General features: G+C 42.3%; 1 protein-coding gene across 7 annotated transcripts in view; it reads right to left on the bottom strand.

The window, feature by feature from the left end:
• The window catches only part of Top3alpha (topoisomerase 3-alpha), a 108,627-nt gene extending 98,128 nt beyond the window's left edge, over nt 1-10,499 (bottom strand). For 2 of the 7 annotated variants that reach the window (XM_053798989.2, XM_053798993.2), the window contains exons 1-3: nt 10,406-10,494; nt 7,109-7,500; nt 163-372 (exon numbers count right to left, since the gene is read on the bottom strand). In XM_053798989.2, the coding sequence (XP_053654964.1) occupies nt 163-372; nt 7,109-7,417 (519 nt within the window). In that variant the 5' untranslated portion in view covers nt 7,418-7,500; nt 10,406-10,494. Of the gene's footprint in view, nt 1-162; nt 373-7,108; nt 7,501-10,390 lie in introns of all 7 variants that reach the window. The other 5 variants (XM_070099288.1, XM_053798991.2, XM_053798992.2 and 2 more) reach the window with 5 other exon arrangements.
• Between the last annotated feature and the right edge of the window lie 5,153 nt (nt 10,500-15,652).

Raw genomic sequence — 15,652 nt, 5'->3', positions numbered from 1 at the left:
GGAAAAAAATTGGGCAAACACTTAAAGATCTCCATTTGAGGATAATTAATATTTCCTAATTACAAAAATGAGAAATAGATGACATTCATACGTATTAAACTGTTTTCAATGAATTCACTCCTAGAAAGTATTTACAATTTTGAAAATTATGCAAGTACTCACTTTTATGGGGTCCATGTTCTGTATGCAGCCCTTAACTACTGGAGCATCAAAAAGTTGGAGTGGATTGCACCCTAACCACTTGCGGTAGTTGCCTGTGAACTCATGGCTGAGTAAGTGGCCAGACACTGACGTCATCACCATGTGGCACTGCTGACCATTTAGCATCAGGTTAAACTCATAAATCTTGTTGTACACACTATAGCCATCTCTCTGTTTTGAGAAGTTAAATGAAATATATACTTTATACATTAGGACTTTTTGAAACAAGTCTCTCATCCTGATTCTTGCTAAACAAAAAGTTTATTATTCAAAATGAACAAAAATCTTAAAAAATTAGGTGATACTAATATAAATACAGTGCATTAGTACAGTATATAGTATCACTATAACATATATGACATTTAAACTCAAACTATGTAAATTTACATCAAATTCAGGTGTTTTACAAATATTTTTGAAGCATGTGTCAGACAGACAATTCTAAGAATCTTTTGGAAGAGTTTTCTGTATCTTTGGAACTTTAATTTGCATGGAGTTTCTACTCAGATAGAATCAAACACATGAGATATAAAAAATATTTATTTCTTGTATTATGTCAGGCCCTGGTCCACCACGAGGCCTGGTCATAGACGGGCCATGGGGGGCATTGACCCCCAAAACCCTCTCCACAGCTGTAACCCTCTGTTACAGATCTCAGGCAAGTTTTAGCACCAGTCCTTACCCCAGGCCCACCTACAGCCAACCCTCCTATCCCCCCACCCGCCTCCCTACCACATTAACCTCCATTACTCCTTCCTCACCGCCAACCATTAAAGTATTGTACTAACACAATGTAAATTTTGAATCATTCACAACCAATCTTTACCAACCAAATAAGAGCTCTCCATGTTTAAATAAAATTTACAGAAAATCTAAATGGATTTGGTAAAAATATAAAAAAGAAAAATATATTATTGATAATTCATACTTAAGAAAATAATAATAGTTGTCCTGAATCTGGTCAGTGGCCAGGCAACATGGAACCAAGCTGAGGATCAAGAAGACCGTTGGAGAGGCAGAAACAACGAAGAACCAGAAGACAACTGTGGAAACTTCCAACCCATTTTCGGTGCTACCTGACGAATGTGGGTTGTCTACTGTGAGCGTCACAACGAGCACCAAGGAAGCTTTGGCAGACGTGAATGAGACATCCCTTGAACCCCAACAAAGACCATCAAGAACGTCACGACAAATTCCACAAGTGAAGGCAAGAACATTGTTTTAGTTGGAGACACTCAGGTTAAGTTTATGGATAGGGCCTTTTGTCTTAGGGACAGGAAGAGGAGGCAGAGGGTATGTTTTCCTGGGGCTGAGATGGGGGGATATTGTTAGCCATCTGGACGACATCATGAAAGGTAATGGGAGCAATCCTATTATCTGCCTCAGTGGGGGAAGCAACGATGTCGGCAGACGCAGGAGTGAGGACCTGATTAGCAGGTATAGGTCAGCAATCGAGATAATTAGGAAGAAGGGTGGGAACCCTGTCAAATGTGGTATTTTGCTAAGGAGACGAGTTGGAAACGAATGGTTGTCCAGGGCAACTGGTGTCAATTGCTGGCTGAACAAGTACTGTAAGGAAAATACGGTAACATTCATTGACAACTGGGACCTCTTCTATGGCAGAAATGACATGTATGCCAGGGATGGGGTTCACTTATCTAGGTCTGGGGTGGGGGCACTGGCAACTGCAGTGGAGGGAGATATTGTTAGCCGTCTGGACGACATCATGAAAGGTAATGGGAGCAATCCTATTATCTGCCTCAGTGGGGGAAGCAATGATGTCGGCAGACGCAGGAGTGAGGACCTGATTAGCAGGTATAGGTCAGCAATAGAGATAATTAGGAAGAAGGGTGGGAACCCTCTCAAATGTGGTATTTTGCCAAGGAGAGGAGTTGGAAACGAATAGTTGTCCAGGGCAATTGGTGTCAATTGCTGGCTGGACAAGTACTGTAAGGAAAATGCAGTAACATTCATTGACAACTGGGACCTCTTCTATGGCAGAAATGACATGTATGCCAGGGATGGGGTTCACTTATCTAGGTCTGGGGTGGAGGCACTGACAACTGCAGTGGAGGGAGCTGTTAGGGCTTTAAACTAGGAATAGTTAGTGGCATGGGTTTTGGCGGGAATACAGTGAAGCCCCAGTGTAGTAATATTATGAGTTCTAGGGGAACTAGTAATAGGCAGAATGAGGTGGATACTGGAAAGCCAGTGGCACTAGGTGACAAGGACAGTAATAGGTTTAGTGGAAAAACAGAAATTAGCAGGAAGGGTAAAGAGAAAGGAGGGTCTTTAAAAATATATTATGCTAAAAGCCATAGTGCTAGGAATAAAATGGACGAGTTGAGATTAGTAGCTAGTGCAGGTAACATTGATGTATTTGCCATCACTGAGACATGGTTTAATTCCAAAAGTCGGGGCATGCCTGCGGAATGTCACATTCAGGGTTTTAAACTGTTCCAAGTAGATAGAAGTATCGGTAAGGGGGTGGGGTGGCAGTGTATGTCCGAGATCGCTTGAACTGCTGCGTAAAAACGGGTATTAAGTCTGAAGTAACACATACCGAGCCTGTGTAGATAGAATTTTCAGAGGGGCAAGAAAAATTGATTCTAGGAGTGATATACCGTCCCCCAAACTTAGATAAGGACCAAGGGAGATTACTATGGGAGGAAACTGTTAAGGCCACAAGGCATGATAATGTAGTAATTCTAGGGGGACTTCAACTTTAGTCAGATTGATTGGAATTTCTTGACTGGGAATTTAGAATCAAATGACTTCTTAGAAGTAGTTCAGGACTATTTTTTGAAGCAGTTTGTGACAGAACCTACAAGGGGAAATAACTTGCTTGACTTGGTTCTGGCAAACAACGAAACCCTTGTTAATAATTTAGAAATTACAGAGGAACTCGGCACAAGCGATCACAAATCAATTACCTGTAGCATAGAATGGAAGTACGACAGTAGGGATAATTCAGTAATGGTCCCAGATTTTCGCTTATCATCTCTTGACTGGGGTAACGAAGAAAGCTATCAATATGACAGCTTTCTGAACACTATACATGCTGCCCAAGGAACATTTATCCCATATAAAGAAATTAGATCAAATAAAAATGACCCAAAATGGATGAATAATAGGCTCAAATATCTTTTAGGGCAGAAGAAAGGAATTTATAGATGTATCAAAAGAGGTGAGGGTCATCTTATGAATCAGTATATTGACATTAAGAGGGACATTGAAAAGGGAATAAGAAAAGCTGAATGGGAGTATGAAATTAAAGTTGCTAGGGATTCGAAAACTAACCCAAAAAAGTTTTTTCCAGGTGTACAGAACAAAAGTTAGAGATAAGATAGGTCCCTTTTAAAATAACTATGAGCATCTTACTGACAAAGAGAACAAAATGTGCTCTATTTTAAATAATTATTTTCTCTCGGTTTTTACACAGGAAGACACTAACAATATCCCAGTAATTAATTTTTATAGTGGGCCTGAAGAAGATAAATTATGTAACATTACAGTTACTAGTGAAATGGTTATGAAACAAATAGACCGATTGAAACAAAATAAATCGCCAGGTCCTGATGAGCTTTTTTCAAGGGTTCTTAAGGAATGCAAAATGGAACTCTGTGAACCATTACTAATATTTTTAATTTATCTCTTCAAACAGGTGTAGTGTCTGATATGTGGAAGATGGCTAATGTAATTCCTATTTGTAAAGCAGGAGACAAGTCGTTACCATCAAATTACCAACCGATAAGCCTGAGCTCAATTGTAGGCAAATTGCTAGAGTCAGTTATAGCTGAGATTATAAGAAGCCATCTGGATAAGCATAAACTGATTAATGATACTCAGCATGGATTCACGAGAGGCCGTTCTTGTCTAACTAATTTATTAACTTTCTTCAGTAAAGCATTTGAGGCTGTTGATCACAATAAAGAATTTGATATTGCTTATTTAGATTTCAGTAAGACTTTTGATAGAGTACCACACCAAAGACTGTTAAAGAAAGTGGCAGTTCATAGCACTGGGGGAAAAGTGCTCTCATGGATCGAGTCATGGCTCACAGACAGGAAGCAGAGAGTGTGCATAAATGGGGTTAAATCCGAGTGGGGATCTGTAACAAGTGGTGTTCCACAGGGAACAGTCTTGGGCCCGTTGTTGTTTATAATATATATCAATGATCTTGATGAGGGAATTACAAGTGATATGAGCAAATTCACCGATGACACAAAGATAGAATAATTGATTCAAATGTAGATATCAGGGAACTTCAGGAGGATTTAGACAAACTCAGTACCTGGTTAGAAAAGTGGCAGATGCAGTTCAATGTAGATAAATGCAAGGTTCTGAAGCACGGGAGTGTCCATAATCCTAGCACTTATAAGTTAAATAATGTAGAACTTAGCCATAGAGATTGCAAAAAGGACTTGGCAGTTATGATAAGCAGTAACCTTAAACCAAGACAATAATGCCTAAGTGTACGTAATAAGGCAAACAGCTTACTGGGATATATATTAAGAAGTCCTAGGTAGTAGGTTGGTAGACAGCAACCGCCCAGGGAGGTACTACCGTCCTGCCAAGTGAGTGTAAAACTGAAGCCTGTAATTGTTTTACACGATGGTATGATTGCTGGTGTCTTTTTTTTTCTGTCTAATACACATGCAAGATTTCAGGTACATCATGCTACTTCTACTTACACTTAGGTCACACTACACATACATGTACAAACATATATATACACACCCCTTTGGGTTTTCTTCTATTTTCTTTCTAGTTCTTGTTCTTGTTTATTTCCTCTTACTTCCATGGGGAAGTGGAACAGAATTCTTCCTCCGTAAGCCATGCGTGTTGTAAGAGGCAACGAAAATGCCGGGAGCAAGGGGCTAGTAACCCCTTCTCCTGTATATGTTACTAAATTTAAAAGGAGAAACTTTTGTTTTTGCTTTTGGGCCACCCCCCCTCGGTGGGATAAGGCTGGTGCATTGAAAGAAAGAATATTAAGAAGTGTAAGCAACAGAAGTTCAGAGGTTATATTACAGCTTTATACATCATTAGTAAGGCCTCACCTAGATTACACAGCTCAATTCTAGTCTCCATATTACAGAATGGACATAAATTCATTAGAAAACATTCAGCGTAGAATGATTAAATTAATATATAGCATTAGAAATCTTCCGTATGAAGAAAGATTGAAGACTCCTAAATTACATTCACTTGTTAGACGAAGAATGAGAGGAGACATGATTGAAGTGTATAAGTGGAAGATGAAATTAAGACACGTGCAACATCTTGGTATCTTTATTGTAGACGTTTCGCCATCCAGTGGCTTCATCAATACAAATTCAAGGACATAATTTGAAGACAGTAGAACTATATACAGAAGATGAGGTAATCAGTCCCTCAGCCTTGGAGTTGGTGCGAAGAACACCATAGTCGTGGAGGTTCTGCATCAGAGGCAAGGAGCCTGGTGCTTATACACTAATGTCAGGTGGAAAGGGGACATGTAGCAGACGAGGGCATAGTCACTGGTAGGCAGGATTCCCCAGTGGAAGTAGGTCCTACCCAAAGAGATGAGTTAGTTGTAGTAGTAGTTGTCGTAGCCGTGAAGAAGGTTATGTACATGTCCTCAGAATCAAGATTCCATGATGTTGCAGTGTCTGACAAGTTGTACAAGAATGGTATACAATACCAACAAGATGAAATTGAGACACATGTGCAACATCTGGGTATCTTTATTGTAGACGTTTCGCCATCCAATGGCTTTATCAATACAGTGGAACCTCAAATTTCGAACATATCGCTTATCGAGCTCTTCGAAAATCAACCGCTTTTTTCGAACCAACTTTGTCCCTATTATCAAACTCGCCCCTATTTTTGAACCACCGGGTACCGGACCTGTCCGCCAACCCGCTCTGACCACATCCCCACGCAGACCAGTAGAACTATTTACAGAAGATGAGGCAATCAGTCCCTCAGCCTTGGAGTGGGTGTGAAGAACACCGTAGTCATGGAGGTTCTGCATCTTGTACAACTTGTCAGACACTTGTCAGACTAACACCCAGGTACCCATTTTACTGATGGGTGAACATAGACAACCAATGTGAAAACACAGCCAATGCTTCTACCCTCACAGGGATGACAGAAGAGTGAGTCACTGTTCATAAGTAATTAACTGTTTCCAAAATGCCAATGTCGTAAGTTCAAACTCTTAAGTTTTGGCCCTATTGTGTATATCTTAACAAGCTCATCATTAACAATTGAATCTATTTCTTTTATTATGCTCACCTTACCTAAGTGGGAGAAAGCTAGTGTGTCCAAAAAACTGTATTATTACAGGCTGATCCCCTCCAAAAAATCTATATGTTTAACCAGAATTCTGATTACCCAGATTGCCCTGCTGCTTCCATCAGTTAAAAAATAAAAGTGACCACTCTATATACAGTGGCACCTCGGTACTCGAACAGTTCCATAGTCAAACAATTTGGTACTCGAACGCTTTGTTCGGTTAACAAATAGCTTGGTAGTTGACCAAACAAACACGACCTGCCAGAACTTCGCTGTAAACTATTTCATGTTTCTTTGCATTTTTTATAGTATCTGTATAAGTAGGTCACCATGGGGCCTAAGAGGGTTAGTGATAACAGCCAACCAGAAAGAAAACTTGTTTGGAAAAATTTGTTCTGTACTCGAACAGCCTTCTGGAACCAATTAAGTTTGAGTACCGAGGTTCCACTGTATTTTATAAATGAATACACAGCCAAAAAAAATCTGAAAAATTTAAAATTACATACAAAGATGTTTCATTCCAACTGATAAACTATTTTACACACTGTTAAAAATAAAAATGCATGAAGCAACACAAAATAGTATGTTTACTGGTACAATTACAATACCACTCTATGTAACCTACCCTACTGTAGCCTCCTCTGGACATAATTTCAGCCAAATTTTTTGCTGCATCATTCTTTTCAGCCACATTAAGAACACGAACCATCTTACTGTCAATTCGATCCTTTTCAATGTAGGAGTAGCATGTGGCAACATGTAGCCACCTAGTTAGGTCACAGTGCAAGTGCAAGAATAACCAAACCTTCGACACACTGCCTGGGATGCTCGACTGAGGCAGCAGATGAAGACAATGGGAAGACAAGGTAGTGAAGCTCCGCCTCAGACCAGCTCTGAATGCAAGAGTGACCTTGAAGAAAGAATTTACAAACATTTGTGTTGCAAGTGTTGATGATCATTATCACTTCTTGGTAGAATCATAGTTTGAAAAACATTGTCTTCTAAGTCATTTTATTCCTGTAATAAAAAGCAAAATATAATAAGTTACAGAACTTTACTGTACATGGGAATATGCAATAAACAGTTATTTATCAACTAGTGTGATGTATTCATATGATAATTTCAACCTGAAAAGGAAATTCAATTATAAACTTGATGTAGAGAATAATGTAGTCCCTAGTAAGTAGTGTAGTCCCTAGTCAGTAGTGTAGTCCCTAGTCAGTAGTGTAGTCCCTAGTCAGTAGTGTAATCCCTAGTCAGTAGTGTGGTCCCTAGTCAGTAGTGTAGTCCCTAGTCAGTAGTGTAGTCCCTAGTCAGTAGTGTAGTCCCTATTCAGTAGTGTCGTCCCTGGTCAGTAGTGTGGTCCCTAGTCAGTAGTGTAACCCCTGGTCAGTAGTGTAGTCCCTAGTCAGTAGTGTGGTCCCTGATCAATAGTGTAGTCCCTAGTCAGTAGTGTAGTCCCTAGTCAGTAGTGTGGTCCCTGGTCAGTAGTGTGGTCCCTAGTCAGTAGTGTGGTCCCTGGTCAGTAGTGTGGTCCCTGGTCAGTAGTGTGGTCCCTGGTCAGTAGTGTGGTCCCTGGTCAGTAGTGTGGTCCCTCGTCAGTAGTGTGGTCCCTAGTCAGCAGTGCAGTCCCTAGTCAGTAGTGTGGTCCCTAGTCAGTAGTGTAGTCCCTAGCCAGTAGTGTAGTCCCTGGTCAATAGTGTAGTCCCTCATCAGTAGTGTGGTCCCTAGTCAGCAGTGTAGTCCCTGGTCAGTAGTGTGGTTCCTAGTCAGTAGTGTGGTCCCTAGTCAGTAGTGTGGTCCCTAGTCAGTAGTGTGGTCCCTAGTCAGTAGTATGGTCCTTGGTCAGTAGTGTAGTCCCTGGTGAGTAGTGTAGTCCTTGGTTAGTAGTGTGGTCCCTAGTTAGTAGTGTGGTCCCTAGTCAGTAGTGTGGTCCCTGGCCAGTAGTGTGGTCCCTTGTCAGTAGTGTGGTCCCTTGTCAGTAGTGTGGTCCCTTGTCAGTAGTGTGGTCCCTAGTCAGTAGTATAGTCCCTGGTCAGTAGTGTGGTCCCTAGTCAGTAGTGTAGGCCCTAGCCAGTAGTGTAGTCCCTGGTCAATAGTGTAGTCCCTAGTCAGTAGTGTGGTCCCTGATCAATAGTGTAGTCCCTAGTCAGTAGTGTAGTCCCTAGTCAGTAGTGTGGTCCCTGGTCAGTAGTGTGGTCCCTAGTCAGTAGTGTGGTCCCTGGTCAGTAGTGTGGTCCCTGGTCAGTAGTGTGGTCCCTGGTCAGTAGTGTGGTCCCTGGTCAGTAGTGTGGTCCCTCGTCAGTAGTGTGGTCCCTAGTCAGCAGTGCAGTCCCTAGTCAGTAGTGTGGTCCCTAGTCAGTAGTGTAGTCCCTAGCCAGTAGTGTAGTCCCTGGTCAATAGTGTAGTCCCTCATCAGTAGTGTGGTCCCTAGTCAGCAGTGTAGTCCCTGGTCAGTAGTGTGGTTCCTAGTCAGTAGTGTGGTCCCTAGTCAGTAGTGTGGTCCCTAGTCAGTAGTGTGGTCCCTAGTCAGTAGTATGGTCCTTGGTCAGTAGTGTAGTCCCTGGTGAGTAGTGTAGTCCTTGGTTAGTAGTGTGGTCCCTAGTTAGTAGTGTGGTCCCTAGTCAGTAGTGTGGTCCCTGGCCAGTAGTGTGGTCCCTTGTCAGTAGTGTGGTCCCTTGTCAGTAGTGTGGTCCCTTGTCAGTAGTGTGGTCCCTAGTCAGTAGTATAGTCCCTGGTCAGTAGTGTGGTCCCTAGTCAGTAGTGTAGGCCCTAGCCAGTAGTGTAGTCCCTGGTCAATAGTGTAGTCCCTAGTCAGTACTGTAGTCCCTGGTCAGTAGAGTGGTCTCAGGTCAGCAGTGTAGTCCTTGGTCAGCAGTGTGGTCCCTGGTCAGTAGTGTGGTCCCTGGTCAGTAGAGTGGTCCCTAGTCAGTAGTGTGGTCCCTAGTCAGTAGTATAGTCCCTGGTCAATAGTGTAGTCCCTAGTCAGTAGTGTAGTCCCTGGTCAGTAGTGTGGTCCCTGGTCACTAGAGTGGCTCATCACTATGCAAATTTGGTCTGAGGCATATCCTTGTATAACACTGTTATCCTAGTTCAACAGCAGTGAATGGACTTAGGACTTAAGAAAAAAATCAAGCAGTGGTAGACAATTTGAGCACAAGCACCGCACGTGATGAATGCAATGTAAGACTGTCTTTTTTCATCCAAGAACATGCAAGCTACTCTTCAAGAGTCGTTTTCCAATGCCCTGATGCACTTTTTTTGTTCACCCTCCTCTCTAATGGTTCCGCCTTTGCTGGAATGTCTCCCACACAGATAGCAAAACACTTATCATCTTAAGTAATTCCCTTGTGATGCCTTCACCACTCAAATAGTAGAACACTTAGTATGTTAGTCCTTCCCTTGTGATGCCTTCACCACCAACATAGCAGAGAAAGTTAAATTTCTTCTTTTCTATGGATTCATTATAAAAATTACAGTTGCAACTCTGCATTCTAATTACTTGTGCCTGCTTTATTATATTCCATGGTTATGTTATTATTATTCTATGTATTTTCTTAATTATTATTACAATCAAAACTAAGTGCTAAACCAGCAGGGTTATACAGCGCTGTAAGGCAGAGAAATATATTAAGGGGGATAATGTTAAATCCTTAGGGGTCATGTAGCGCCTGAGGAAATGAGAAGCAATTAGGTTCATTTAAGGGGAGAGTAGATCCAATTTCTTGGATCAAAAGCCCTCATGGATAGTTGTGTTTCTTAAGCAGGTAGTTTATTATACACTGGCAGTTCATTCTGAGAGTAACAGTATATCAACATGTCTCACTACACACTGAATATCGTTACATCACTACAAATATTAGTCATTCCATATTTTTCAATTACTCCATATAGTTAATGTACACACTACAGCATACAGTACACTCTCAAAATAAATATTTGATATTCCACTAAAAAACACTGGTGATAGAGAAGCCTCAGCTAAGCCTCTTGTTGTTGGGTTTGTTAAAGGTCACTCGCACTTTACACACTACAAATACAAAAAAAAAATCTTTCTTTCCTGCAGAATACAAGTAGTGTACTTTATGTCATCAAATATTGTTAGGCACAAAAGAAAGGTACAAGCATGCGATGTATTTCTGGCAGACTAATCCTAATGCTTAAACACTACTTAAGAACTAGACATGGAGTCCAGTTTGGCTGCTGTACAAGGAAGAAGTATTGACCAAAGCTGAACCAGGAAACAAAAGGGAACAGGAGATCCTTTATAAACAGAAAAAGTAAATTTATTTAGACATAGGTACACATAAGTACAATTACCATACATAGTGTAAATTACCTAAGATAACCCGGAAAAAAACCAAGTTATTTATTTCTATTGGGGTCCTTGCCAGCTCATGGCTCGTGGCCTGGTAGGCAAAGCTCTCGTTTCACACGCTGAGGGGTCCGGATTCGATTCCCGGCGAGGGTGAAAACATTGGGCGTGTTTCCTTACACCTGTTATCCATGGTCACCCATTAAAAAAAAATTATCAGTAAAATGGATACCTGGATGTTAGTCGACTGGCGTGTGTTGCATCCTGGGACAAAAATTACCTAATTTGTCCGAAATGCTCCGCATAACAAGCGACTTTCTATATAGTAGTATGTCATTGATATCAGCTAGGCCTGTATACCTTGTACATGTACTTCTGGAAATAAAGAGCTAACAAAATATTATAATTAAAAAATTAAAGTAGAAAAGTAGTAAAAAATAACAGTATTATAATTAGTACAATTTACAATGTTACAACAGTTCAATTTTAAGCCTGGTTGGCAAAGCTTCACATACGAAGTGACCGGGTTCGATTCCCGGCGTGATAGAAACATGTCGACGCGTTTCCTTACACCTGTTGCCCTGTTCACCTAGCAGCAAGTAGGTACCTGGGTGTTATCGACTGGTGTGGGTCGCATCTTGGGGGGACAAGATTGATGACCCCAATGGAAATAAGACAGTCCTCGATGACGCACTGCCTTTCTTGGGTTATCCTGGGAAAAATCCGAACGAAATCTTACCTTATCTTATCAAGGTGTCCTAATTTTTTGGGGATTTCTTGAGTAGTTTCAAACTGGTTGAACGATTTAGTATGTGTTCGCATATTGTCGAGTGCGGGTGTCTCACTCTCACCTGGGTATCAGTGACAAATTTACCCCGCTCTCTCTGGGACACTTGTCCTCATCTACTTTGCCCACCGGGCACATTATAGGAGGAGCACATTACAGGAGGGACACTTATTATCGGCTTACTTTTAGTCAGCTCCATTTTTCCGCTCGGCGGATAATTCTTAAACGGTATTGGTGGGAAGCCGGTTACTGAACTTAGGTGTGGGTGTCCCGCTGTGCTAGGGCGTGCCAAGGAGGGCCACTTGATCAAATTGAGAATTTCTAGTTCCTGTTTCTATTTGCAAAGGAACTATTATTCCTTTTTGTTTTATGGCCCAGCTCTGGGCAACAAGTCTTCCCAGTAGATACCAGGCTCGTGGCCTGGTGGCTAAAGCTCTCGCTTCACACGGTGACGTCTAGGTTCGATTCCCGGCGAGGGTAGAAACACTGGACGTGTTTCCTTACACGGTTGTCTATGTTCCCCATCAGTAAAATGGGTACCTGGGTGTTAGTCGACTGGTGTAGGTCGCATCCTGGGACAAAACTAACGTAATGCATATGAATGGTTCAGAAAATCGACAGGTTGATAAATTAGACACATGTGTAACACTTGGGTATTTTTAATGAGGAGACGTTTCGCCACACAATAACTTCATCAGTCCATAAAAAGGAGCTTTTGTTTAATATGTTATTATGTACCCCATACCCATCCTGTGGGCGGTAGTCAAAAGATTACAGAGGTACATAATGGGTCCAGGGACTGGACTCCAAAGTTTTCATAATCATGACAAGTTACAAAGGTAATGAACTCCAGGTAGATCTGGTAACAATCATGACAAGTTACAAAGGTATTTGCAGATTAATGGGTCCAGGGACTGGGCCCCAAAGTTTTGATAGCTGAACAAGGTGCAAAGGTAATGAACTCACAAGTTGCAAAGGCAATGAATCATGTAAGTAAATTAACGTACTTACGTTTATACATGGCTACAATCATGAACAAATTATATAGTGAGCAATTCACATGTCCACACCCGGTCACAACTGTAATTAGTTACTGGTGCAAATATTAATTGTTGAGTCACAGACACACACACACACACACACACACACACACACACACACACACACACACACACACACACACACACACACACACACACACACTCGGGGCCAGGAGTTCGGACTCGACCCCTGCAACCTCAACTAGGTGATTTGCACCAATAACTCACTACAGTTGTGACCGGGTGTGGAAGTGTGAATTGCTCATTACTCTATAATTTGTTCATGATTGTAGCCATGTATAAACGTAAGTAACCATTCTACAGAATTCATTACCTTTGTAACTTGTGAGCTCATTACCTTTGTACCTAGTTCAGCTATCAAAACTTTGGGGGCCCAGTCCCTGGACCCATTACGTACCTCTGTAATCTGTAAATACCTTTGTAACTTGTCATGATTGTGACCAGACCTACCTGGAGTTCATTACCTTTGTAAATTGTGAGTTCATTACCTCTGTAAATTGTGAGTTCATTACCTTTGTAAATTGTGAGTTCATTACCTCTGTAACTTGCTTAGCTATCAAAACTTTGGAGTCCAGTCCCTGGACCAATTATGTACCTCTGTAATCTTTTGACTACCGCCCACAGGATGGGTATGGGGTGCATAATAAACATATTAAACTTACTTTACTGCCCCCTTTGTGGAGTGGGGCTATGTCTGTTGTTTTTAGTAACTGTGGGACGACCCCCGTGTCCATGCTCCATCTCCATACCTGGAGTTTACCTGGAGAGGGTTCCGGGGGTCAACGCCCCCGCGGCCCGGTCTGTGACAGGCCTCCTGGTGGATAAATAAATAACAAAAAGGCACAATACCGTGACTGGAACGATACACAAATAACCCGCACATAAAAGACAGAAGCTTACGACGACGTTTCGGTCCGACTTGGACCATTGACAAAGTCACACTAACAGAGGAGGAGCAGGACGGCTATATATAGGCAGGAAGAGGTGGAGGTAGTAGTAGTGGTAGTAGTAGTAGTAGTACAAGAATTGTATATAATACCGACAGGATGAAATGACACGTGCACAACACCCGGGCATCCCCACCGTAGACGTTTCGCCATCCAGCCAGCCACTGGATGGCGAAACGTCCACAACAAAGACAACCAGACGCCGCACATGTGTCTAATTTCATCAGTGGATGTAGTAGAAGAAGAAGAGGTAGTAGTAGTGGTAGTGGTAGAAGTGGGAAATAAGGAAGACGAGCCAGTCAAATACAAAGGAAGGGGAGCACTGCAAGAGAGCTAGAAACCCACAGAGGGAGAGCAAGCGCACCGAGGTGCGTGAAAGGGGAAGTGGTGAAATAAAATAAAGAAGGAACAGAAACACGAGACAGGAGAGAGAAAGACAACCCAGAGGAGAAAAGGAGAGAGGAAAGGGGAAGAGGAAGAAGAAAAAGAAGAAGAAGAAAAAAATGAGGATTCAGGTTAAGTCACGGGTGTTCTGAAGTTTGGAGCATTTTACAATGTAGTGGGAGAGGAAGGCATCTACAGAGACGAAGCCAGGGCTGAGGTTCATACAAGGAAAGTTGTGTATAAGAGAGGATTCAACTAAACGGCGACTGTTCGAGTTGGAAGTAGGGAAGACAGTTTTAGCAGAAGACCAGTCAATAGGATGGCTATGATCTCTGACGTGACAGAAAAGAGCATTGTTAGTGTCGGCAAGCCTAACACTATTTTTGTGCTCCCTAAGTCTGTCAGAAAGAGATCGACCAGTTTCTCCAAAGTATTGAAGAGGACAGGAGGAGCAAGAAATAGAGTAGACACCAGGAACATCTGTAGAGGGAGGAGAGGTATGAACGAGATTAGTGCGAAGAGTGTTAGTCTGGCGGAAGGTAAGCTTGATGTCTAAGGGACGGAGAGAATTGTTGAGATTAGAAAGACCGGAAATGTAGGGAAGGCAGAGGATAGAAGAGTTCCCATGAGTAGAGAGTTTGGGAGAGAAGAAATTGCGTTTAGCACGTGAGAGGGCAGAGTCTATGAAATGGGAAGGGTAGCCAAGACGGGAGAACGAATTATAAAGAGTGGAAATTTCTGCTGGAAGGAACTGAGGATCACAGATGCGGAGGGCACGGAGAAAGAGGGAGATAAGAACACTTTTCTTGACAGGGGAAGCATGATAGGAAAAGTAGTGAATGTACATGCCACTGTGCATAGGTTTACGGTAAACGGAAAAGGAAAAACCTGTATCTGAGCGGTGGACATGGACATCAAGGAAAGGAAGTAAGGAATTAGATTCCCATTCAGCTTTAAACTTAATGGAAGGGGCAAGATTGTTAAGAGCTTCAAGAAAAGGTTGGAAGAGACTGGAGTCATGAGGCCACAGAGCAAAGATGTCATCCACATAGCGGAGCCAGAGTGAAGGTTGCACATCGAGGGTAGGAAGAAGAACAGTCTCGAAGTATTCCATGTAAAGATTAGCAAGGACAGGAGAGAGAGGAGAGCCCATAGCGACACCGAAGGTTTGGGAATAATATTTCCCTTGGAAGGAAAAGGAGTTAGAGTCCACACAGAGGCGGATCAGATCAAGAAAGACATCAGTGGGGATAGGGAGATGAAGAAACCCTTCATGGGCCTTCTCTCTAAGGAAATCAAGGACATCATCAAGAGGGACATTGGTGAAGAGGGACTCAACGTCAAGACTAAGCATCTTACAGGTTGGGAGAGAGCGAACCCGTTCAATGAAGTCTTGAGAGTGACGGAGGTGGGCAGGAGAAAAAGTACCAAGAAAGGGAGTGAGGGTTTTGGCCAGCCAAGAAGCAAGAGAATAAGAGACAGAACCTCTAGAGGATATGATAGGACGAAGAGGAATATCAGGTTTATGAGTTTTGGGAAGGCCATAGATCAGAGCCTGATCAACCAGGCTGTTACTGCTGGCTGCACGCAATCCAACGTACGAGCCACAGCCCGGCTGGTCAGGTACCGACTTTAGGTGCTTGTCCAGTGCCAGCTTGAAGACTGCCAGGGGTCT

This window comes from Cherax quadricarinatus, chromosome 66, assembly GCF_038502225.1.
Source record: "Cherax quadricarinatus isolate ZL_2023a chromosome 66, ASM3850222v1, whole genome shotgun sequence".
Taxonomy (NCBI): Eukaryota; Metazoa; Arthropoda; class Malacostraca; order Decapoda; family Parastacidae; genus Cherax; species Cherax quadricarinatus.
This window is presented reverse-complemented; position numbering and strand designations above follow the sequence as displayed.